Source organism: Anser cygnoides, chromosome Z, assembly GCF_040182565.1.
Source record: "Anser cygnoides isolate HZ-2024a breed goose chromosome Z, Taihu_goose_T2T_genome, whole genome shotgun sequence".
NCBI classification, from domain to species: Eukaryota; Metazoa; Chordata; class Aves; order Anseriformes; family Anatidae; genus Anser; species Anser cygnoides.
In genome coordinates this window covers 630,908-655,005 of record NC_089912.1, presented here as the reverse complement: position 1 = coordinate 655,005, position 24,098 = coordinate 630,908, and the positions used below count along the sequence as shown (strand labels likewise).

At 46.1% G+C, this 24,098-nt stretch overlaps 2 protein-coding genes across 5 annotated transcripts in view; one reads left to right on the top strand and one right to left on the bottom strand.

Moving 5' to 3' along the window:
- Positions 1-24,098, top strand: part of SLC25A51 (solute carrier family 25 member 51) — a 411,938-nt gene that overhangs the window by 8,364 nt on the left and 379,476 nt on the right. The window lies entirely within an intron of this gene.
- The window catches only part of PAX5 (paired box 5), a 147,396-nt gene continuing 132,512 nt past the window's right edge, over positions 9,215-24,098 (bottom strand). For all 4 annotated transcript variants that reach the window (XM_066987965.1, XM_066987967.1, XM_066987966.1 and 1 more), the window contains one exon: positions 9,215-15,402. In XM_066987965.1, the coding sequence (XP_066844066.1) occupies positions 15,326-15,402 (77 nt within the window). In that variant the 3' untranslated portion in view covers positions 9,215-15,325. The remainder of the gene's footprint in view (positions 15,403-24,098) is intronic.

Here is a 24,098-nt window from a genome sequence, read left to right as displayed (position 1 = left end):
ATTTTAAAGTGTTATCAGGGACTGTTTACAATGAGTTTAACAGAGTTAGGAGTCAGAATTTAGCAGTCTTATATCAGGTGTGACTTCCCCAGTGCCGTGAGGTGACAGAGGTTTGATGGGGACATCACACGACGGGGGTGGCTGGGGTCATCCCCCTTAGACTGCCCCAGGCGTGTTACTAGTTGGGACGGAGTTAATTCATTCAGAGCAGCCTACGTGGAGATACGTTTTAGTTTGCTGACCCAAACAATGTTGATTACACACCAATGTTTAGCTGACAAAAGCTTAGGTGGCAGGGGGGGGTGTCTTTGTTTCCCACTCTGACCTCCAGCCAAGAGGCTAGGGGTCGGCAAGAGAGGGGGAGAGGACACGGCCAGGACAGCTGATGCCAGCTGACCAAAGGCATACCTCTTACCACCCGACATCATGCTCAGCAGAAAAGTTCAGGGAAAGAAAGGGGCGGGGGAGGACATTCACTCTGATGGCACTGCTTTTCCCAAATAATGGTTAAGTCTCCTGAAGCCCTCCTTTCCAGGAAATGGCTGGACATCTGCCTGCTAATGGGAAGGAGTGATTTAATTCCTTGTGTTGCTTTGCTTGTGCATGCAGCTTTGATTCTTTTGTTAAACTGTCGTTATCCTCAATCTCTAAGTTTTTCTCACTTTCCTACTGTTGTGGTTTAACCCAGCAGGCAGCTAAGCACCATGCAGCCATTCGCTCACACCCCTGCAGTGGGACGAAGGAAAGAATCAGAAAAAAAAAAAAAAAAAGGTAAAAATCATGGGTAGAGATAAAGGCAGTGTAATAGGACAGAAAAGGAAGGGGAAACAAATGATAAAAGAATATTAAAAAAAAAAAATATGCACAATGCAATTGCTCACCACCCGCTGAACAATGCCCAACCAGTCCCTGAGCAGCAGCAGCCCCCCCAGCCAACCCTACCCCGATATTAATTCTCCTGCATGATGTCCCCGTGGTATGGAATACCCCTTTGGCCAGTTTGGGTCAGCTGCCCTGGGTCTGTCCCCTCCCAGCTCCTGCTGCACCCCCAGCCTGCTCGCTGGCAGGACAGAGCGAGAAGCTGAAAAGTCCTTGGCCTGGTGTAAGCACTGCTCTGCAACAATTAAAACATCAGCGTGATATCAACATTATTCTCATCCTAAATCCCAAACACTGCACTGTAACAGCTACCGGGAAGAAAATTAACTCTATCCCAGCTGAAACTGCATACTGGTTCTTCCCCCGTACTGGTGCAGGAAGAGTGAATGAGTGGCTGGGCAGGGGCCTAAATGGTGGCCAGGGCCAATCCACAACAGACAGGCACAGAATTTGGGGCTGTGGTCAGAGAGGAGGCTTACGCATGTAAGTTCCAGTAGTGGTGCCAGAATCCAAGTGATCTGTACCAAAATACTGGTTCCCCTTCTTCCACCTGCTCTCAGCCCTGCTCTGTGGTGGCTCTCGGAGCAGCTGCTTTCCTGCTTCTCTGTGTTGGCAAAACATTATTTTGGCCACTCTCAGCTTTCCCGTGTCTTCCTCATACTAAGGTCCTCTTGACTTATGCAGGGCTATTTCCTGCTGCTTCACTTTCCAGGGCCTTTTACCCTCATTATGCTCTGACCCTGTGGACCCTCTGCAAATGTCCTAGGAGAAACAGTCCTTGTCTTCCCTCAGTCCAATTTAATGCAAGGGAGGGACTTGACCTTTGTCTTTGGGATTCAAAACCACATGGTAGAGGGAAGGAATCTGGTGAGCTCTCAGTCTATGCATCAACATTGTCCCACAGTGCATGGTGGTGAGGTGATGCTGCAGAAAGAGGGCAGGGTCCAGTCTAAAAATCCTGTGTGGCCCTCCGCACACTATGCGTCTACTTCCGTGGTTAGAAGTATTCTGTAAACAGCCCAGATTTGAAGTTATTTTGATCTAAGAAAATAATCCTGAAAGGAAGCTTTCCTCTAAGTCCTTTTGCTAGGATCTTGCCCTTTCAGAGCTGCTCTGGCAGTTTGGTTGCACCCACAGGTGAGTTTATGCAGCGTGATGCATAAATGTGTGCATTTTGGAAGAATATCTCTGACGAAACTAATTCTTCATATTCGTTCAATGCTTCTCCAAAGTAACTTCTATTACTAGTTTGTGCTTCCAGCTCTTATTTGAGTTTGACATCAGTGCAGCCTGCCGAATTTTACCTGTTTTGCTGCAGCTAAGGCAGTTTCTCTCGTGTATGCTGATGAGCACACACAAGCCTCTGCAGTGCTGGCCACACTTTCAATGCCTTGCACTCGGTGTGAAAAGAGGGCATGGGATCCCACTTCTGGTGTGCTCACAGTCCAGCACAACCTTTGGAGGGGTGAATGAGTGGGAATTGTCGCCTATCAGCAGGCAGAGAGAGGTCAGTCTAACTGGATGGTGGCCAAAGCATTCTTTTCAATCCACCGTGCAGGTATGGTTGGTAACCCCACCTCTTTGGTGGGGAAACACTGCCCAGAAGGAAGCTTCCTAACAGCTCAAAGTGCATATACAGATAAAGAATTTACTTTTCTCCATAGGCCATTTCAAGCCCTTGTCTTTTTGCTGAGTGACTGAGAATGAAAATAGGTCATGACACCCCAAGACAGAACCTACAAGTTCTCACCAGCTATACCTGACATGATTTCCAGATGTTCCAGCTCATAACCATCATGGCCCACTGCAGGGATCCTGGCAAAGGTCTGTCACTTTGATCTCTTTGGACCAGCCCTTGTGTACCCGCCAACTCTGCTCCTGATTTGCCGGCTGGACTGCATATTGCCCTTGTCTGCAAAATCTGCTACAATACAGAGACGTTCCATTGCTTAAACAAGGGTCTTCATTTCCTATTCATGAAAAGTTTAGGTGACAATTCCAGGGCATCTTAAACAATAGCCGTTTGTACAGAGGCTTGAGCTAAAACTGCATTTGCATCCTTGAAGGGCATTCTCATTGAACAAAGCGGTATGGGGCCTCACACCTGGAGAGACAGGATGATCCTGTGCCTCTCACTGTAATTTTGTCAAGTCTAATCCCACCGTTCTCCTGCCAGCAGGCTGAAGTGGTATTTCACATCCAAATGTGGGAGGGCTTCATGAGGAATGGGCACCGCATGTGTACTACAGGACAGTTTGCTCCTCTTTTAACCTAGCAAGACTGAAAGAGAGCAAAAAATATAAAAAGCCTGAAAAACAAAGTGAGTAACAGCAATCCCTGCAACCAGCATCTCTCTGTAGGGAATGGGCAATCACAAGACACCTCTTGCTCTCACTATCTGACTGTTCTGCAAACTCCCTCTGCTGCTGCACTGTGACCCTCCCCTGAAGGCTGCCTGGGCATCAGCTCTCACCTCTCTCTTGGAGGGGAAGGTGGTTGCGTTCATCCACCTCTCTGCTCTCTTTCTGTAATGCTGGTAGCGGCACTACCGGTCTTACACATACCCTGCTGCAGGGCATCCATTGAGGGTGATCTCTCAGCGCAAGATCAATCGTGGGGGCTGGAAGGGGTCTGATGGCTGGAAGGTAAGCGGTGAGATTTGATGCAGCAGGTGGTTTTCTTCCTGGGGGAGGTCCCCAGCAGCGGATGTTGCTCATAAGAAGAGTATCCCAGGTCTCAGAGGGGAAAAAAGGAGTTCTCTGCCCCCTTTTGAAACTCTGGGTCACCTTTGCTGGGGGCACCTGTGTCTTGATGGGGGACGGGTGATGGTAAATGCCATCCTGTAGCAGTGATGCAGGCCTTGACACTGGGAGGTGAGACAATTGCTTGCACAGGACTCTTGCTGTAAAGGGTTGTTCCCAAATGCCACGCTCTCCACAGAGCTACAAGGTAAGCCATGCGTGTGGAACAGCTGGTGACTGACAGGAAGAGAGGGGCATGAGGTGTGAAGGTGGGCTCACAGAGTCAAACAGGATGTGTGATATGGCTGAATAAGCAATGCTGCATGAACTTGAAAATTCCAGAAAACAGATTTTCGAGCACTTCTTAAGTCAGATGCATGACACTGTATTCTCACGTGCAAGAAAACCAGCTCCACTTTGAAATGCTGGCGTGTGAAAGCAGTCCTTTGCCCTCAGGTGAATGGCTAATCACCACTGGAAAGGGCCCTGAGGGCAGACAGGGCAGCCACAGTCCTTGTGGGCTGTGAAAATCATGGTGTGAGCAGGCAGACATGACTTGCTCTGGAACTGAAGACCAGTTTGGACTGTCTCTGGATGGACTTGCTGCTCTAGGCTGCTGGAGCAGGGATTTCAGTTGCCTCCCAAAAGCAGAGGCTGCTGAGGGCTGAGTAAATACTGGTTCCAAGCTATGGGCTGATTAAATTCTGCCCCTCTCTGATGTCTGCGATTAGACTGTCAATTTCTTTTATTTATCTACAGTTATTTGCTGAATTGTGGAAAGTTTTGTGAGTTTTGTTTCTCAAATATGACTATTTAATACTGAAATGTATGCTACCGTGACAGAGATACAGAATGGCATTGCACCCATTCTCATATTGTTGTGATGAGTTGATCCTGGAGAGCAGCTAGATACAATTGAATATGGCCAGGGACATCAAGGGCAAAAAGAAGGGCTTCTATAAGTACATCAATAATAAAAGGAAGATGAGAGAAAATGCAGGCATTCTCTGGAAAGAAATGGGAGACCCGGTTACCCAGGATATGAAAACAGCTGGGGTACTCAATGACGTTTTTGGCTCGGTCTTCACCAACAAGAGCTCCAGCCACACAGCCCAAGTAGTAGAAGGCAAAAGCAGGGACTGAGAGATTGAAGAACCACCCACTGTAGGAGAAGATCAGGTTGAAGGCCATCTAAGGAACCTGGAGGTACACAATTCCATGGAACTTTATGATATGCATCTGCAGTTCCTGTACTGGCCCATGAAGTTGCTAAGGCATGTCCTTCATGGTTGAGAAGCTGTGGCAGTCTGCTGAGGATCCGCTGACTGGAAGAGGGGAAAATAACCCCCATTTTTTTAAAGGGATTTTTTTTTTTTTAATTTTTAATTTTCTCTTTTTAAAAGGGGGAAAAAAAGAACCTGGAACCTACAGGCCAGTCAGTGTCAAATCTGTGCCCAGCAAGACCATGGTGCAGATCCTCCTGGAACTGTGCTAGGGTACATGGAGAATAAGTAGGTGATTGGTGACAGCCAACATGGCTTCAGTAAGGGTGAGCCATGCCTGCCAAATTTGATGGCCTACTACAAAGGGGTTAGGGCATTGGTGGAGAGGGGAAGAGCAAAGCAACTGACATCAACTAACTGGACTTGTGCAAAGCATTTGAGACTGCCTGCATAATAACTTCGTCTCTAAATTGGAGAGACATGAATTTGACAGGTGCACCACTTGTTGAATAAGGAATTGGCTGGATGGTCATACTCAAAGAGTTGTGGTCAACAGCCAGATGTACAGGTAGAGAACAGTGAGTAGTGGTGTTCATCAGGAGGCTGTATTGGGACTGGTACTATTTAACATCTTTGTCAATGACTTGGGCAGTGGGATTGAGTACACCCTCAGCAACTTTGCAGACAACACCAAGCTGTGTGGTGCTGTTACCATGCTGGAGGGAAGGGATGCCATACAAAGGGCCCTGGACAGGCCTGAGAAATGAGCCCGTGTGAACCTCATGAAGTTCAACAAGCCCAAATGTAAGGTCCACCACCTGGGTCAGGACAATCCCAAACATGAATACAGGCTGGGCACAGAATGGATTGAGAGGAGCTCTGGGGAGAAGGACTTGGGAGTGCTGATGGATTTAACACTGAACATGAACTTGCAGCCCAGAAAGCTGCCCATATCCTAGGGCGCATCAAAAGCAGTGCGGCCAGCTGGTTAAGGAAGGTGAATCTCCCTCTCTACTCTGCTCTCGTGAGACCCAACTGGAGCCGTGCATTCAGCTCTTATGGTGGGATCCCCAGCATAAGAAAGACAAGGACCTGTTAGGGTGGGTCCAGAGGAGGCCACAAGGATGATCAGACGGCTGGCGCACCTCTCCTATGAAAAAAGTCAGAGAGAGCTGTCATTGTTCAGCCTGGAGAGAAGGCTCTGGGGAGACTTTATAGCAGTCTTCCAGTGCCTAATGGGGGCCTACAGGGAATATGGGGTAAGACAGTTTCTCAGGGAGTGTAGTGATAGAACAAGAGGTAACAGCTCTAATATGGTCAGCCGGAAAAAGTTGCAGTTAATGGGGTTACAACAGGCTGGCAGCCAGTCACTAGTTGGATTCCTCAGGACTCAGTTTTGGGGCCAGTTCTCCTTAATAACAGCAACATAAAAGAATCACATCAAATAACAGAAGTGCCAAGATACAGAGATGACAACAGGCCAGTACTGTAACATTTCTGGAGAGTAATCCATGCAAAACCACCATAGTTATAAATACAGGTGTTGAAAGACGTACTAAGAGGCAGTGTTTTTTTTTCTGCTTGAAATATGGGAATACTTAACAATAGAATCCAAAACTTAGTCTTGTGAATTTACAGCTCAAATATAACTGGATTTCAAAATGTTTACCGTGCGTTTCTGTGTATTAACATATGCTATTAACTGCATTCATAGGGTAAAAAAATTTCAGTCTGACTTACTAAAAAAAAAAATTGTCACTGTCCTTTAAATTTTAAATCGCTCTTAGAAAAACAGGGAAATCTATTAAACCTTTCAGCTTAAGAACATAGATATCAGGAATTTTTTTTTCTCTCAAAGTGTGGTCAGGCACTGGAATGGCCTGCCCAGGGAGGTGGTGGAGTCACCACCGTCCCTGGCGGTGTTCAAGAAATGCCTGGACAAGGTCCTACGAGTTACGATTTAATAGCTTAGTGGGTAGTATTGGTGACAGGAGGACAGTTGGACTAGATGATCTTGTAGGTCGTTTCCAACATTGTGTTTCTAAGATTCTAAGATTCTAATATATTTATAAATGATCTGGACATAGGTGTCAAATGCATACTGTTTGCTAAAGATACTAAATTAGGAGGAGCTGTTGACTCCCTTGAATGTGGAGAGGCCTTGCACAGAGATCTGGACACATTAGAGGGCTGGGCAATCACCAACCGCATGACGTTGAACAAGAGCAAGTGCCGGATTCTGCACTTAGGATGGAGCAAGCTTGGATATAGGTACTGGCTGGGGGACGAGAGGCTGGAGAGTAGTCCCATGGAAAGGGATCTGGGGGTTCTGGCTGATGGGAATTTGAACACGAGTCAACAGCGTGGCTTTGGCAGCCAAAGGGGCTGTCTGTATCCCTGAGTGCCTCAGGCACAGCACTGCTAGCTGGCCAAGGGAAGGGATTGTCCCGTGCTGCTCAGCGTTAGTGTGGTCTCACCCCAAGTACTGTGTGCAGTTTTGGGTGCTACAACACAAGAAAGACATAAAACTATTATAGGGTGTTCAAACAACGGCTACAAAGTTGGTGAGGGGTCTGGAGGGCAAGATGTGTGATGAGGGGCTGCGGTTCCTGGGTTTGTTCAGCCCCGAGCAGAGCAGGCCGAGGGGAGGCCTCATGGCGGCCTGCAGCTCCCTCACGAGGGGAGCGGAGGGGCAGGCGCTGAGCTCTGCTCTCTGGGGACAGCGACAGGACCCGAGGGAACGGCATGGAGCTGGGACAGGGGAGGGTCAGGCTGGGGGTTAGGGAAAGGTTCTGCACCCAGAGGTGGTCGGGCACTGGGACAGGCTGCCCAGGGAAGTGGTCACGGCACCAAGTTTGCCAGACTTTAAGAAGTATTTGGACAATGCTCTCAGATGAATGTTTTGAGTTTTGGGTGATCCTGTGTGGAGCTGGGATTTGGACTCGAGGATCATTGTGGGTCCTTTCCAATGCAAGATATTCTATGATTCTATGATTCTTAAAGAGTGTAGATTTAGATTAGCCGTTAGAGAGAAATTATTTACTCAGAGGGCGGTGAGGCACCAGCACAGGCTGCCCAGAGGAGCTGTGGATGCCCCATCCCTGGAAGTGCACAAGGCCAGGCTGGATGGGGCATCGAGGAACCTGATTTAGTGGGAGGTGTCCCTGCCCATGGTGTGGGGGGGCGTGGAATTAAATGGGCTTTAAGGTTGCTTCCAACTCAAACCATTCGCTGATTCTGTGTTATCCAGTCACACATTGAGCAAGAAATATTTTGGAAAACCTCCTTCCCCAACATTTTAATGAAGACCACAATGTCATACAGCATGTGGTATTCCTTTATTCACTTGGCATCAGCAGTCCTGGCTGGTCCCCTGACAGCCGCTTGGCCCTGCACGATGGGTATCTTTTCAACAAAGACACAAAAAAAAAACACATTTCAAACGTAACAACCTTGTATTATTTGCAAGAGATCCAGAATGCAAGGTGAAAACAAGAGTAAAAGTAGACTTCTGGAACTTAAAAAAATTACTTTTATTTTAGGAACCAATAAAATTATGGTAGATATTTACAAATAATTATCTCACATAAAGGTTACATAAAATCAAATGTCCACAAGTAACAGTCACTCTCATGAAAAGACACACAGATATTGAACTACGCCAATCTTATTGCATGTTTCTTCAACTAATCTAAAAATAAAAAGTGTTGCAGTCAACCATTTAACTTAGAATAAAATCACAAATTTCAGTTTTGACAAGAAAAAGAATTGGAAAAAAAAAAGATCAAAAAAACTTCAAAAGGCCCATCCCTTATGAACCACACCTTAGCACCCCCACTCCCCAACCCACCCCCCATCTTGCTCCCCAAAATAAAATGCAAAACAAAATCCCCAAAATAATGTTCAACATCTTTGGCAAATTGGCACTGCTGTAATTACATTCAAATATTATAACACACAAAAGCAACACACAGCACTAAGGAAAAAACACCAAAATTTCAAGTCTGTTCTTTTCCTACTAGAAAAAAAGAATACAAAACATACACATTTTAAGAAGCAATTTTTCATCTGTTTTGCAACAGATGTTATCCCCTACTTTCAAAGGCAATTCAACAGTTATTTTTATGAGTTTTCTTGTAAGTTTTTTTTTTCTGCTTGTATGTATTTTTCAAGGAAAGGAGACTGTTTTTCTCTCCCTCTCTTTTTTTCCCCTCTCTTATAAGAAGTAAGCTTCAATGCAGGCATTGCAGACTTTGGTGGATACAATAGATATGTATTTCTTTGTTGCTAGAAGTTCCTAATAGAAAGTAGTTTGTCTCCAAGAAGTAAAAAGAAGAAAAAGAAAGAAAGAAAGAAAAAAAAAAAAGCATGTTCTTTTTTTTTTTTTTTTTTGGAAATAAATCCCATTTGCAATGAAATGAGTTTATGTAATTTCAGAATGTACAAAGGCCACTAGAAAGTGAAAAACCAGGACAGTTTTTTTTTGCAATACAAGGCTGAATGAAGCAAAAGAAAGATCTAAATGCCCACTGGTCATTTTCTGTCTCACTTTACAAGGCAGAGTAGAAAACTCCAGACACACAAGTTTAATAGCGTGGTCACAAGTTGAGTGGAAAGGCTATCAGCAGGCTTCAGGTCTGTCCTGTCACAATTCCCCACAGACTGGGAGATTCAAGCACGCCTACAAATGCACACAGGTGTGCACATAAATCTTTACACACAGGCACGCACACTCACTACAGTGCTGAGATTGCATCCTGCAAAGCATCTTCAGTCTGGCTCTTACTCTGAAGCTTTTTAATTAAGTTTGTCCTCTCTCAGGACTAGTAAGCAGAGATCACAGCTACAGCTAACAACTAAGCCACATGCAATGCTGAAATGAGCAATGCTGGCACCAAGCACCTGTATACAGTGCTTTTCACTCAGTATTTGCTCACCAAGTCTTATTAGCTCCACCAGAAAAGCAATACTAACCAGGTTCCAATCCTTTTGAATGTTTCCAATTTCTCATGCTGCTGTAACATGTCTGAAATAAGAGTGGGTTTCTGTCTGAGGGGCACAGCAGTGCAGAGCAGATCCCTGGCCAAAGTCTTGAGCCTTTTGCTGCCACTTCGCTCTCTGCCTTCAGCGCAGAGTGATCGTAGGCTGCAGCTTGGGATGTGTGCTCCGGGCCTATGTCGGTGCAAGCAGCCCAGCCTGGCACTGTCTGCCTGTGGGCAGCCCCACACAGGGCTGTCGCTTTGCACAAGACTGCAGGGTACAGTACCCAGGGGCTGTAGGCCCCCTAGAGCTCTCCGTGAATCCAAAAGGAAAAGCAGGTTTTCCCAGCATTTGATGGGACAGAGTCACAGGGGGGGTTGGCTTAACGCTGTGCTCCTGCCATGGACCATGGCCTCAGGTGTCCTAGTGACACACACGGGCACACACATGCAGGAAAGAATACAATACCAGGGAGGACACTTAGCTGAAGCCTTGTAGCTGCTCCAGCTGCCAGCCACACGTTAACTGGTCTATGTGCCATAATGCTTTGGAGCTATTGGTATTTGTGCTTGGCAATAAACAACATCATAACATGGCTTCCGTTCTTCTTCATGCTAAAGGACTTGTAGAAGAGATAAATTACAGAAAATGAAAAGGAATGTAATCCCATCAGTCAAGAAGGGGTACAGCAGAACACTTGTGCACAGCAAGTGGTTGCCAGCACCCCGTGCAGTGAGCGAACTCATCGTCTCTCTGCTCTCCACAGTGCACAGCCAGTGTACCTTGCATCAGTGAGAGAACTCAGCTACAGAAGGACAGTGGAAGGATCACAAATGCCCCATCAGTTTTCTGTTCAACTTTACTTTTCTTCCAAAAACCACTTTTCAGTTAGTCTCTTTCCTCTCTTTCTTTTTTCTTTTTCTTCTCCTGGTGCTGCTTCTTCCTTTGCTATCTCCTTCACAAAGGCCTACAACACCTAGGCTCTGCTTCTGGAGCCTGCAGTCCCAGCGCAAATCAAAGCTTTACTTTGACATCTCTGCATCTCTGAATAAAACACTTACTCTCTGGCCTCCTGATTTAATAGCTATCAAAGTCTTCAGTCTAAGGATCTGGTCCTGAGACATGCTTAGCTCTGCAGTCGGTGGGAGCCACCTTATGATAATGCCTCTCTAGCTGAAACTTTGCACGTAGATGCTAAGCTAATTCAATGCCCACAACTTTTTGTGTCTTCCTTATGGTCACACTCTTATAGCATTTGATTAAGGGTTTCCTTAACAAGTCAGTTCATATAACACTAGCTCATGGACTTTGTTGATTTAGTTTTACGTCAGCATTTTCTCTCTCTCCATCTCTCAGACTTTATTTCTATGCCTGTCTGTATTGGAAATGTACTTGATAAATTTATTGCTGGAGCGCACACTACCGAAAAAAAAAAAAAGAACTCCATCTAGCTGCATTAAACAACTCAGTGATGAAACTGCCTAAAGACACTTTACGGGGCTGATCTCTGCAAGAGGCTGGTAATGATACACGGTGCTACAGGGCATTCTGCCTGAGCGAAACATCAACAGGGCCTACCATGCCCCTAGCCCCAGTGCTTTTGGCTGGGTGTCAATGACCCTCAAAACTGTTCTGGAAAACCTGAAACAGACTCAGCAGATTAATACCAGCGTTCACTATGTTTTCATCCCTTTTTGCAACACCAAATGGTGACTCGCTTACAGTTTCCACTTCGCTCAACAGCCTCCGCTGCAGCTAGCACATTTGAAAATAGAGCCTAAGCACTGAGAGTTTTGTAAAAGTCTCTTCAGCCGGTCTTTTTACAGAGCATACATCTGCTAGAGATTGCGTACATCCCCAGCAGTGCTTGGGTCATTTGTGCTGCATACAGCACAGGTGCACACACCTCTGCCCTGGGTTTGTGTGTTGTTGATCTGCTCCCTATTGACCCAAGCGGAGCCCCGTGAAGCAGTGCTACATCACAGGAAGGTCCAGCAGTCTGCGGCGCTGAATGAAACCCAAACATCCCTGGGGGATTGGTAGGGTGAGTGAGGGGAGGCAGTGCACCGGTGAGACAGGCAGCATTCCTCCAGTCCTCCAGGGTCAGAAAGGAAAAGAGCTGCAGAAGGCTACTTCCTGTCATCCCTGGAAGACAATTTTCTGCTAGTGATGAGTTTCAAAGACGTTCCCCAAGGAGTAAGTTTTCCCATGATGAAGACTACAGACAGAAAGTCAAGACCTCCTGAAGAAAGGAGTTTGTAAATACCAGGCATAATATTCCCAGAAACAGAAAACACTGACAAGAAGTGTCTTTTCTAGAAGTACAGTGTGCATACTTATTGGGCTAAATCCTACTTGTGTTTCTTGCAGAGAAACAATCGTAGCAGACAGAGGCAGGCCGCATCTGCCAGGGATCCTCAGCAATGTTTTGGGAAGGTGGGCCAGACACAGATCTCAGCCGTGCGCGTGCAAGGATGGGTGTTTGTAGTTTCAGCTCTGCAGCTGCGACCAGGGGCACACAGGCAGGGAGGGGACGTGTACACGGCCTGTGAACCTGCACCGTGTGTGCCCTTCACCCCCACTCTGGCTCACTGGATAGAGCCCACCAGCATGCACTGCAAGATGACTCCGGACAAGGGCCAACCTTTCGGGGATCTCGATGAAAGCATTAAGGCAAACCAGGTCTAAGCCTAAGCATCTAGGTCATTTCATCCACAGGCATGCATATATCCTTAGGATGAAATATACCTGTTGTGCCTCTTGTAAGTCCCTACCCTAACTAAAAGAGTCTCGTTCCTGAGCATGGTAACAACTGCTGAATTCTCGTGTTTAGTCTTCTGAATGTTACGCAAATGAGTTTAAGTCATACAAGCTATGCGACTAGTGAAATAACAAAACAAAACAAAAACCAAAACCAAACCAAACAAAAAAAAAAAGTGTTTCCCAGGTAGTATTCAGAGCTGGTGAAACCACCCACACGTAATCAACATGAGCTGCTCTTCCCTCACGTGAAAGACACGAACAGCAGCTTTAAGACCAGCCTGATCACTGACCAGGTGGTGTCTGCAGCTCTAATAGCTCATCCCCACCTCTGCTCTGGAGCCATAACCCACACCTTCACGTCATGCTGTCAAATGTTCATTTCTTTTCTCTTCAGCTATTGTCAGACAGCCTTTTCACTTCCCAAGATTACAGAAAAGGCAGGTGCGTTCAGTATGTGCCCCTGCACGCAATGTGCACACCTCAGTCAAAAGCAAGTGGGAAGACTCCCACACAAACACTATCCAGGAACAGAAACTCCCTTTGCAGCTTTACCACCAGGATGCAAAACAGTCACACAGCATGTCGTGATGGCTTAGAAAGGGCAACACAAAGCAAATCTTCAGTAGGTTTCTATACAGATGATTTGCCTGTGCTGTTATTTTTCTTGAAGATGTGTGTGTGTGTGTGTGTTTGTGTTTGTGTATCAGCTATTAATGGCTGAAAAATAAAAAAGAGGTCTTTTCGTACGGTAAGTTTTTCACATGCTCACAGAACTTAATTCTGGATTAGATGGAAACATTTAAGCCAATGGGACCAATGGGACCATTCATGGCTTTGGAGGATCTGAACACATCTCACCTGGAAACCTGAAAGTGGTGGCTGCATTTTTGTAGCAGGAGAACACATAAAGCATGCCACCAAAACTGGGAGAGCACACAGAGACTCTTTCTGAATGGATCAGTGGCCGTTAAGGTCAAGATACCAGACATGCAGCACAAGAGATGAGGTGCAGGGTAGGGGGGGAGGGAGTAAGGAAAGGGAGAAATATTAACTCAGTAGTTGCCATTTCAAAGAAATACTTGTAAAACTAGAAGCAAATGTTTATACTTGATTGTATACGGGACTGTATTTCGGGTTCAACACCAACAACCCTTTTTCAGCTTTGGGAAACACACAGGCACACACCAGCGAGATCCCTTTGCAGTGCCTGTGCGGATCCATGCAAATAAGCATGGCTGCTCCTGGGAGCTTCACACTGCCAGAGGCTACAGTCAAATCTTCATCTCAGCAGGACCAGGGAGCTTTCCCACTGCTTTCAGGAGGGGCTGGGCACATACGTTCTACCAATACGTGACTGAAGTTAGCTGCAGCTGGGACTGGTGCAGGGGGACGGTGCAGGAGTAAATCAGCATTTTTCTCAGTTCCCTGGGAAGACCGGTGATCGGAGTAGTTGCTTACCAGATCAATTGTAAGCTGCTCTCTTCATTAGCCCCAGGAAACAGTGAACATTGAACGAAATGTCACCATTAGTGCTCCCTCTTTGAGCAGGAGGGGAAGAAACACAGAATTAACGGGGCAAAATTCTCCGTGACACTGGTATAGACTGCAGTGGCTTGAATTTGAAATTGCTCTCCTCCATGCTATTAGAATGACTTGAGAGATGCCTTCACCTAAATGTACAGACCCCCCAAAATGAGTGCCTTCCTCACCAGTTTGCTTCAGGAAGCACATGTGGCTGCCCTTGTGCACAATATACCCTGTTAAGCATGTCCATTTCACAAAAATTATTTTTCCCCTTCCTCTCAAAGTGTTCATAATTGGATTTTAGCATACAACCTATTGAGATGTACAAAAGGTGTCTGCTATGATTCCTTCTTGGATGCTGTTTAACTTGAAATCAGAGAATTTGTTTCAGTGCTCATTATGATGACAAATGAACATAAATGAATATTAAGCAATAAACTGTCACAAAATTGCCCATGTCTTTCTGTTGCCCATGGGTTTGATACCAGCATATAGCATGATCATACACCACTGTCAGAAAGGATGCTGTACACAGAAGTAACATCAGCCTGAAATACAGCCACCATGAGTGTTAACCTGGTTCAAAGTTGCTTAAAGCTTACTGAATTCTTTGAATCAGTGCACCAGTTTCAAAACACATTTTCAGATGTATTTTGAGTTCATATTTGTACAATGTTGCTGCTTATGCTAAGTCACTCATAGTAATACAAACAAGCAAATATTTACAGTGCTGCTTGTGTAAAATTGAGCAGACTGATCTTTCTTTGCAACAAAAATTTAAAAAATAAAATAAAAATTGCGTTGAGTCTCACAGCCTGTTTCAGTGTGCAGTGAGAGGAAGCCACCCCAAGCAGGGAGGCTCAAGCCTCTTCCTTATCCCCAGATACAGCCGTGGCACCCACAGGCAATTAAAGCAGTAGCCAGCCGGCTGCAAAAGACATGAAACTACTGCATTTTTATGACCACATGAAGTGTCAGGAGAACCATGTCCTCCTGCCTCTTCATTTTGTTTGAGACCCGGATAACACCTCCAGAATTAAGAAAACAACAATGTTAAGTTCACCAAGTCTAAAGAGTAAAATTTCAATTAGCTTGTTCCTACTAGATACTTTCTCCTTCCCTTGCAGGGTGACTTGCATGGTTGTGGCAAGGTGACTCAATGCAGTTGTCCCAGGCAGTATATTTTAGTAAGTGCTTGAGCTCCGGGATCCAGGGTCAGTGGCGGTCATAGGCAGCAGCCGCTGCAGGTGGGGCTGCTCCACGGGCTGCAGCGCTGTAGTAGTAAGGAGAGCCTGGAAGAGAAGAGACCACTGTGAAGAAGACAAAGGCAGAACGGTGCCAGCTTGCACCATGCCAGCACAGGCAGCAGATAGCTCTCCAGCTTGAATTCGGACTCAGAGGAATAAAGGCCAGGTGATTTAAATAAAATTCACAGTCACAAATTCTGCATGAGAATATTGCTGGAGCTGCTGCGCATTTCTGCTGGCTAGCAGAACCAGATATCTGGTTTCCTTCCTCCACCCAAAACATTAATTTCATTTACATCGCAAAAAGTGAATTACTTTTTAGAGTAGAAGGTTGAACTGTTCCAGCTACTAAAACATTGCAGGACTCCGGCTTCTCTGATGTTGTTGGGTTTTTTTGTGTGTGTGTTTATTTTTCCCTCCTTTTTGAAGGATGCAGAGTTTGAACCCAAAGTATTCAACATATTTTACAGGACTCAAAAATATTTTCCCTGTTTCTCAGGATACTTCTTTCAGGGAATAAACCCCTGGCTTTTGCTTAGCTCTGGCAATGATGTTGAAGACCCAGAAATAACAGTGAAATTTGTACTACTGGATCTGCTTCTGTGATGACCACACTACACTGGCCTCCGTCTGGCCAGAGAAAGCCCTTTGTCATCTAATAAATTTGCTGAAGGGAGAAATTGTCACAGTAAATACCGGTGACTTTCTCTTTCACTTAGTAGTGAAATTGAATTCAGTGAAAGTGAATTTGAACTCAGAAATTATGTTACAACTACCTACAGTGAATAATGTCTTATCTAAAGAAGTATCAAGTGCTCTACATGACACCTTCTGAAACAGGCACTTAAGCCACAAGCTGATCAAATAAACATATGTTTTATTTTTGATTCAGTACATGTATTACACATCTGAGTGAACTATGCAGATTGATAAGTGCCGAAACACTCATCTAGTATGACAAGGCCTGAAAAGTATTGATGATGACTTTTCTGCCCTGCAGTGCTAAGCGGTAGGCTGGGTGATCACTGAAGGATCACCCGGAATCTGGATTGACTGCTGAAATAAGGAAGAGTGTCAGATTTCACTTGTATCTAGACATACACAAGTTTGTCTAGACAATACAAGGTATTAAATCAGTTCCATGTTCACCAGAGAGGAAACCAGCTCTGATGTGGTGTAAGAAAAGAGTAGAACAAAAAATATTTCATAGTGCTGTCAGTTCAGTCTCCAAGTCACCAGCAGAGTTTCACATTCGGGAAATGTAAGGCAGGCCACAGTGTGGAAGAAATCCCGTGGAAGGATTCACATCTGGACTCTTGTGTCCAAACCCCCCCCAGACAGGTTTGGACGAGCAATAAAAAGCCAACACAGGGATCTGCTCTGGAGCAGGCTGGGCTGTAGTATCAGGTTCAAAGAGCGCCCTACCCCATCCAGAAAGCTGTGAGTTCATCCCGACCTGCCTGTGCTCTGCCTGGGACGTGAACAACAGCCTCACAGGCACCGTAAGGAGGCTCTCCATGCCTAGGCATGTGGCTTTTCACAGACCTGGAAACTTCTGCAGCTTCAGCAACGCGGAGCAGCTGGCACTTCCAGGAGATGGTGGCGACACTAGTCCTCAGGTGGGTGTGTGGACAATTCGGCAAAGCAGGAGTGGAAGTGATGTCAAAGATGCATCTTCTGCCATTTGCTTCCCACCACAGACTCACAAATTCTTCTCTGGCAGGTCCACAGGCTGCCAAAGACCTTATATAGGCCCAGAGTACCACTGCTCCAGCCACACCACCTCCACAGCCACAACGCATCATCTGCATGTGAGCTAACACCCTCCACGTGAGGTAACACCTGAGCAGAGGGCATGGAGGACCGTAGGGCCACCAGAGGTTGTGGAGGTAGCATGAAGGAGAATTCAGCCGCACACCTTGTGCCTTTGGCTTGCTTCCTCTCCTCTGCACGCTCTGCCAAGAAGCCTCTGCAGTGGGACAATGGAGTATTTTTTGGCCTTCCCTCCTCTTTCATAGCCTCCACCTGACGTCAGCCATGCTTTTGGCTTTGCTGCTTACCTCAAAAAGGCCTGACTCAAGGACTGCTGGTTCAAAAGCTCAAGAACAGCGCTAGAATCACCACCTCTAAGAGGAAGCCCATGGACATTTAGTGTTAACTATCAGCTCAGGATGGTGCTATAATTGCAACACACGGGGCTTTCTTCACTTTCTGCCCAACATGACCTGTCTGGGGTGCTCAGGCTCCAGAACTCAGCTCTTTGCTCTTTGCAGCTCTGGTATGGAATGAGAAAGGCCAGCAAAATTAGTGCTGCTACCCGGAAAGGGAGCCCTGAGTAAGACAGCCCCACCAGCTTACACACATCCCAAAAGACTGCTATTGCCGGATCCAACAGGATTCCACTAACATGCAAGCTCACCTGTTTATTCTGCTTTCCTCCCGAGCACATTGTCAGCAAGTTAGCTCAGGCTTTATCACCAGCCTGCTGCTGCCAATTTCCAAGCTGGCACAAGCCAATACATCCAAAAAAACAGAGCTCAGCCAATATGTGCCATTGCACAGTACATACTCAGCACAGCCATGAAAAAGAAACTTCTTTCTCATGATCAGAGTCCTACCAAAGCACATGATACTCTTCTGCTGCAACCCTGACGGATCAGAAACTACAGAATTTGGCTATGGGAGCATGGCTTCTGCAACAGACAGTGCTGCAGCAGCGGAGTTTGTACACAGGGGCCTGTCACATCTGCGAGGAGCATTGTCCTCAGTGCTTCAACCATCCCAGCTTACATATCATGTAAACCTGCTGCAAAGGGATGAGTTTAAAGAAGGTAAACCAAGTTTCAGGGCTGTGGCGTCAGTTGTCCAGAAGGGTAGTCATATGTTTACCATGCATCAGAGGCATTCAATACAGTCAGTGAAGTAACTGGCCAAGGTAAACATTTGCAAAGATATTTGCAGAACTTGTAGGTAGGAACTCATCACATCTAGATTTGTTAACTAAATTTAAGTATTTTGAGCAGTAATCAATAGAGGCAAGGGCAGATCACTTCAGAGAGTACTCATTCTATTTACATTTATATAAGTGTTGTGCTGACAGCCTTGCATTACCTGCAAGGGCACCACAACTGCTGTCCTGGCCTGGACTCTTGTCTTCTAGGTAACTGACACTAGAGTAACAAATCCCAGCCTTAGGAATTGTATTTCACAGAGGATAATATCGGACAACTTCACAAGAACAGCAAACACCACCCTCGCAGCCACCCTAGATTGCTGTATACATCCCAGCAAAACGGAAGCCTCTGGCTAAATGATGCAGTTTTGGTTTAGCAAACTAAGCTCACAGAATCACTGAATCACAGAATATCCCAAGTTGGAAGGGACCCATAAGGGCCATTGAGTCCAACTCCTGGCACCACACAGGTCTACCCAAAACCTCAGACCATATGACTAAGAGCACAGTCCAAACACTTCTTAAACTCCAACAGGCTTGGTGCAGTGACTGCTTCCCTGGGGAGCCTGTTCCAGTGCCCAACAACCCTCTCGGTGAAGAACCTCTTCCTGATATCCAGCCTGAACCTCCCCTGTCGCAGCTTGACACCATTCCCTTGGGTCCTATCACTGGTCACTAAAGAGAACAGGTCGGTGCCTTCCTCTCCACTCCCCGTCATGAGGAAGCTGTAGACCACGATGAGGTCTCCCCTCAGCCTCCTCTTTTCCAGGCTGAACAGGCCCAGTGACCTCAGTCGCTCCTCATACGTCTTCCCCCCTAGGCCCTTCACCGTCTTCGTAGCCCTTTGCAGCTCAATGCTGCAAACTAAGCTGTTCGCCAAACTTTGAAACTTGCCTGCAGTCTAATTGATTTGGGGGGGGATGTTCAAAATGACAGCAGGAGAAATGACACCTTTACCCTGTCAAGCAATACAGCAAAAGTGGCACAAAAGAGATCAGGTGACTGAAATGTCCACTCCGTCCTAAAGCAAAGACAGCCTAGGCATGTTTCTGTTCCCCAGTAATTCTGTGCGAGTTGCCTCTGCTGCCACAGCATCTCAGGGTAAAACAACTGCTAGGCTCTTGGAGACCCAGGTGAAACTACTGTGCTCACCCAGCAAGGGCACCAGGAGGACTGGAGCAAAGGATGGCAGCAATATGTCTTTGATGCTTTCCAAAGGCCTTACACTTCTTCCGAGTTTCATTTCTCCAGTTTGCATTTCAGCAGTGAAATAAAAAGCTTGTATTTAAAGTGAAAAATGAAAACATCACAAAGCAATCACTCTTTCTCCCTGTCACCATGCTACCATCCAGAATAGACTTGTCCGTCCTTTTGTCATTTTTCCTTTCTAATTCACATTATCATCAATTTATTTCTTGACACAGTCATTTCTGGTGCCTACTTGTTCTCTAATCCTTTCACAGAAACCCACAGAAGAACTGAATCTAATCCTAATTGACCAGCTTTAAGCCCTTCCCTCACAGGACGCTGTGCCAGCACCATGACTTTGTAGGCAACCCCGAGAGGAAACCCTCCCAGACAAGGCACACGAACCACATCCCTGCGGGAGAAGGAGCAGCACATCAAGCAAAACCTGCCATGAGCAGCATCAAGTCAAAAGCAATGAGAGAGAATGGTAAAGAAGTTATTGCAACAAGCCAGCATGAAATTGAATCGTTTTTCTTCATTAGACTGCCTTCCTGTTATCCACTTTTAGCGTGTGCTTGTTGACCAGACTCTAAACCGGCACGCCTGCCAGGCCGTGCAGTGACGGACTGAGCCCCCAGTGCACGCCCGCTTGCTTCCCGGCATGTTTGTGTGCACGCCTCTGTGCACATCCCTGTATTATAGCAGCTTCGGGTCATTAACAGCGGAGAAAAAAAACAAGACGCCTTTTCTCCACCTCTGCGTATTGTTTCCTGAGTTACACATGAGGACACCTGGCTACAGCCACTGAGGTGGATGTGACACCAACAGCCAGCACTTGCATTATCCATCCTCCCGGCACAGCCCGCTAGAAACCCAGGGTTTGCCATCACTCCTGCTGCACTCAGGGATGGACAAGCCGTGTCAAGACATGCGGCAAATGCTGTCTGTGTCCATGCTGCAGAGCCAGGTGTTGGTACTACCGGGGTTGATGGCAGGACAGAAGCGCGGGAAGAGGCCACAGAGCTGCGGCAGTGAAGGGATTTCTTCTTTTGCCTCTGCTTCTCCTGACCACTCTGGGGGACCGTAGGTTGGTTCTCTGCCCTGCCACAAGAGCTATAGACCACGGTGTTTCAGATTGCCCCAGAGAGAAAGGTGCACGGTCACCCTTTTGTATCAGTTCACGTGCCAGCCAGAGCAGATGTGCTTGGGTTGCCCGGTGCAAAAGGAGCAGCGAGCGCAGAGCAGGCACAGAACCATCAGCACGCAGCTGGTTCTCTGGTGGGCCGTACAGCTGCTCTGTACCTCGTGCATGCCTCCCCAGAGCGTGGTCCTACCTCACAGTGGAGAAACTGTCTCACTCCTCTCACTACTGCTCTACATTCACACAAGACCAGGAACTAATGACCCAAGTCTTTATACTATTCTTAGCATTCTTTGTTCCTATTCTCCTTGTTCCTCCCCCCAAACCATTTTTAACCCAAGTATCCTTTCTGGCTGGCACTTGCAAATCACTTTATCTCTCTTTTAAATTCCTCTTTCACAGATTTGAGCTTGGTGTGATTGCTGCAGTGCGATTCTTCCTTGCCAGAACAGGGAATTAATTGAACATAGGTGCTGTTAAGTGCTTAGAGTATTACAATTTCATCTTGGTGAAGGGAGAGGGACTTAGTAAAACAAACTGTGTCAGTCCATGTACCAGTCCTGATTAATTTTGTCAAGGTTTCTGCTTTGAGGCTGATACTGCCAGAGCTTGCTCTCAGGAGAGAATTAGTAAATGTACTCACGTATACTGAGAAGAGTGGAAGCATCCTGGATATAGTTTAAATTAACCTCCTCTCTCCTGCAGGTGCTCAGACTCGTAACACAGAGCCTTCTGAGTGTGCAAGGAGACTTGCAGCAGGCATTTAAGGCTCTGCAACAGATTCTTACTTGCTCTGAATTACCAGTGAGTTTAGTGGGCATCTTGGCGCAAGAACGGAGTGCCCGATCAGGCTCCCGAGGATAACAGAACAGCATGGATAACTGGGCTCTCTGCATGATACAGAAGACCTACAGACAACGGCGACCCATGGACATATGCTAACTTAGGTTGTGTGGCTGCATCTGGACTTCGCAGTGTCTCTTGGAGCACCTGCTCACTGGCCTTGCCATCCAGCATAATGTTGGCGCAGGCAAGAGCTCTGTGCTCCAGTTAGATCAAGGACTTCTGCAATCCCCAGTCTACATGGCATCATGTAGACTCCCAGTAAATGCCTTTTCAAACTTAACACCATTTTGCTTTTGGTGATCTTCTGACAAAAAAAAAAAAAAAAGAAAAGAGAAAAAAAGGGAATCTCAAAGGTTCAGCTCAGTCGAGACCTCACTGCTACAGTTCTCACACTGTGACCATAGACAGATAGTACCTGAGCACCACAGAGAGCTACAAATTATGTGAGATCTTAACCAGCTCAGCAATACCTACACTGATGACAGGAGTGAAGTGGAGCAGATATTTTAAACCATCACTGGTCAGACAAGGGAATTCCTCCTCCAAAGGAAACTCCAGCACTCCCGGTTTTGTGATCATGCTAAAGGAGCAGTAAGTTCTTCCTGAGGACTTGCTGCAGAACAAATATTCCCATTTCTTTTTCCTTCCAATGCATCAAAAGCTTTCAGTCTCATCATTCCCATTCAGTGTGTCACAGTGCACTCATAACATTATATGGCAGTGATTGACAGTGTACTTACTGAAACACACAATTCTGAAAATATCAAAATGAAATGCTTCATATAGGATAAAAACAAGAAATCTAAAAGTATATATTTTAGCAACTCCTGATAGCAAAAAAATATTATTATATTTATCCTGTACATTTCAGTTTCAAAAAAGCTGTAGTTACCGAAGGAAAATGGTAGCATTCAAATCTTTTTGCCCTTGCCTCCTTTAATCACGTGTTCACAGCATGCTACTGAATAAATACTGCTGTATAAACTCTCACTGGCTTGAGACGTGAGCCTTGCAGTCCATTCACCTTAAGGTGGGGAGCACGCACTCATTTCAGCTGTGGTCCCCCCACATATTCAAAGAAGAGAAAGAATTGCCCCCAAAATTTTATCATCCGAAAAGAAAACAAGGAAAAAGAAGCAAGTCCTCTCCTGCACAAGTGGCAATTTGTAGGCACGAGTCTGCAACCCAGGAGCCTTGCCAAAAGCCACTCTTGTTATGTAGAAGGGAGGGCTTTGAGTTGGGTTTTCACTTATTCTGAAAATCCTGCTGGTTTCTTCACAGGTTTGCAGGCAAAATTAAAAAAAAAAAAAAAAAAAGCCATGCAAGACCTGGCTCCCAAGGCCTCCCTTCAGCAGTAGGTTAAAGCATCTCATCTGCTTCCAAAGGAGTTGCAAAACCAGAAACTAGGAAATCACTGCATGCACTCTTCTACTGGCTAAAGCAGCTTCCTTCATGCAGCCAAGCCAAAGTCTTGCAGGCACTCCTGGCTGTGGCCATGGTAACTACGGGTTTAAGCACAGGGACTCCCCGGGCTTTGTACAGCTATGCCCATCTATATTAGCTGAAGATCTGTTCTCTGATTTATGATGGAAGCACTAACAAACCCTTAAATGTGGCACAGCAAATAGCAGTAGTATACCAGCACCATGGCATGAGAGGCAGAGGCTGTCTATTGCTCCCGAAGGATTTGTTTAAGGACAAGAACTATGATGAATACAGCCTGGGTGGCTCAATTACATGGGGACTCAATTACTTAAAACAAAGAAACTGGATGAAAAAAAAAAAAAAAAAGACAAAAATTCAAAATTATTTCTCTGCTGGAGGTCACATATAACAGCCCTGTCATCCATAAATCTGGAAATCTCTAAGGCATGCTATTCCTGTGTTGAGAGATGACAATTAATTGGTATTTTACTTACCTCATCCATGCAAATTATGCAGGGAAAAATTCTAATTACTGCATGCTACATGTGTACAAGGTCAAAGTGGGCCAGCTTTTGACAGTGGTGTAAAATGGATTATGTTTATGCTTCACATGAGGGCCATGATCCTGCATGAGCCACAGGGCTCCTGCCCCCCACCGTTTATGAGAGCCCATGCAGACGTCAGTGAGACTGCACTGGCACAACAGTCCCTTGCAGAAGAAAAGCTAGATTTGGCAAAAGAACAATTGAAGAGCATACACAACATGAGGGCCGGGAGAAAGGCAAAGGGCTGGAACTAGCAAGAAAACAACAGCGCAGAGAGTGGTGGGGCTCGCATTCGTCTGTAAGAGACATAGCATCTTCCTGAAGCAGGTGTCCCAATAAAACACCACTAGTTTTGTACAAACAGGATTCCTTGCCCTCAAGAAATGGGCATCCAGTCTTCCAGCAATGCCTTGTGTTTGTCAAATGATTTTACGGAGCAGAAACAGGAAGACAAGAGGTTTTGGCATGGGGCTTCCTGCTGGCAAGAGGAACTAAGAGCATTATCATGCCCCAACAGAGATCTGCAGCCACTCACCAGGGAAGAGCACTGGGATGCAGGACCGCACCAGGACGTGCATTCTGCCTCCCCTGGTGGTGCATAATTGCCTCCAGCTTACGAATGAGCCACAGCTAGCAACGCACC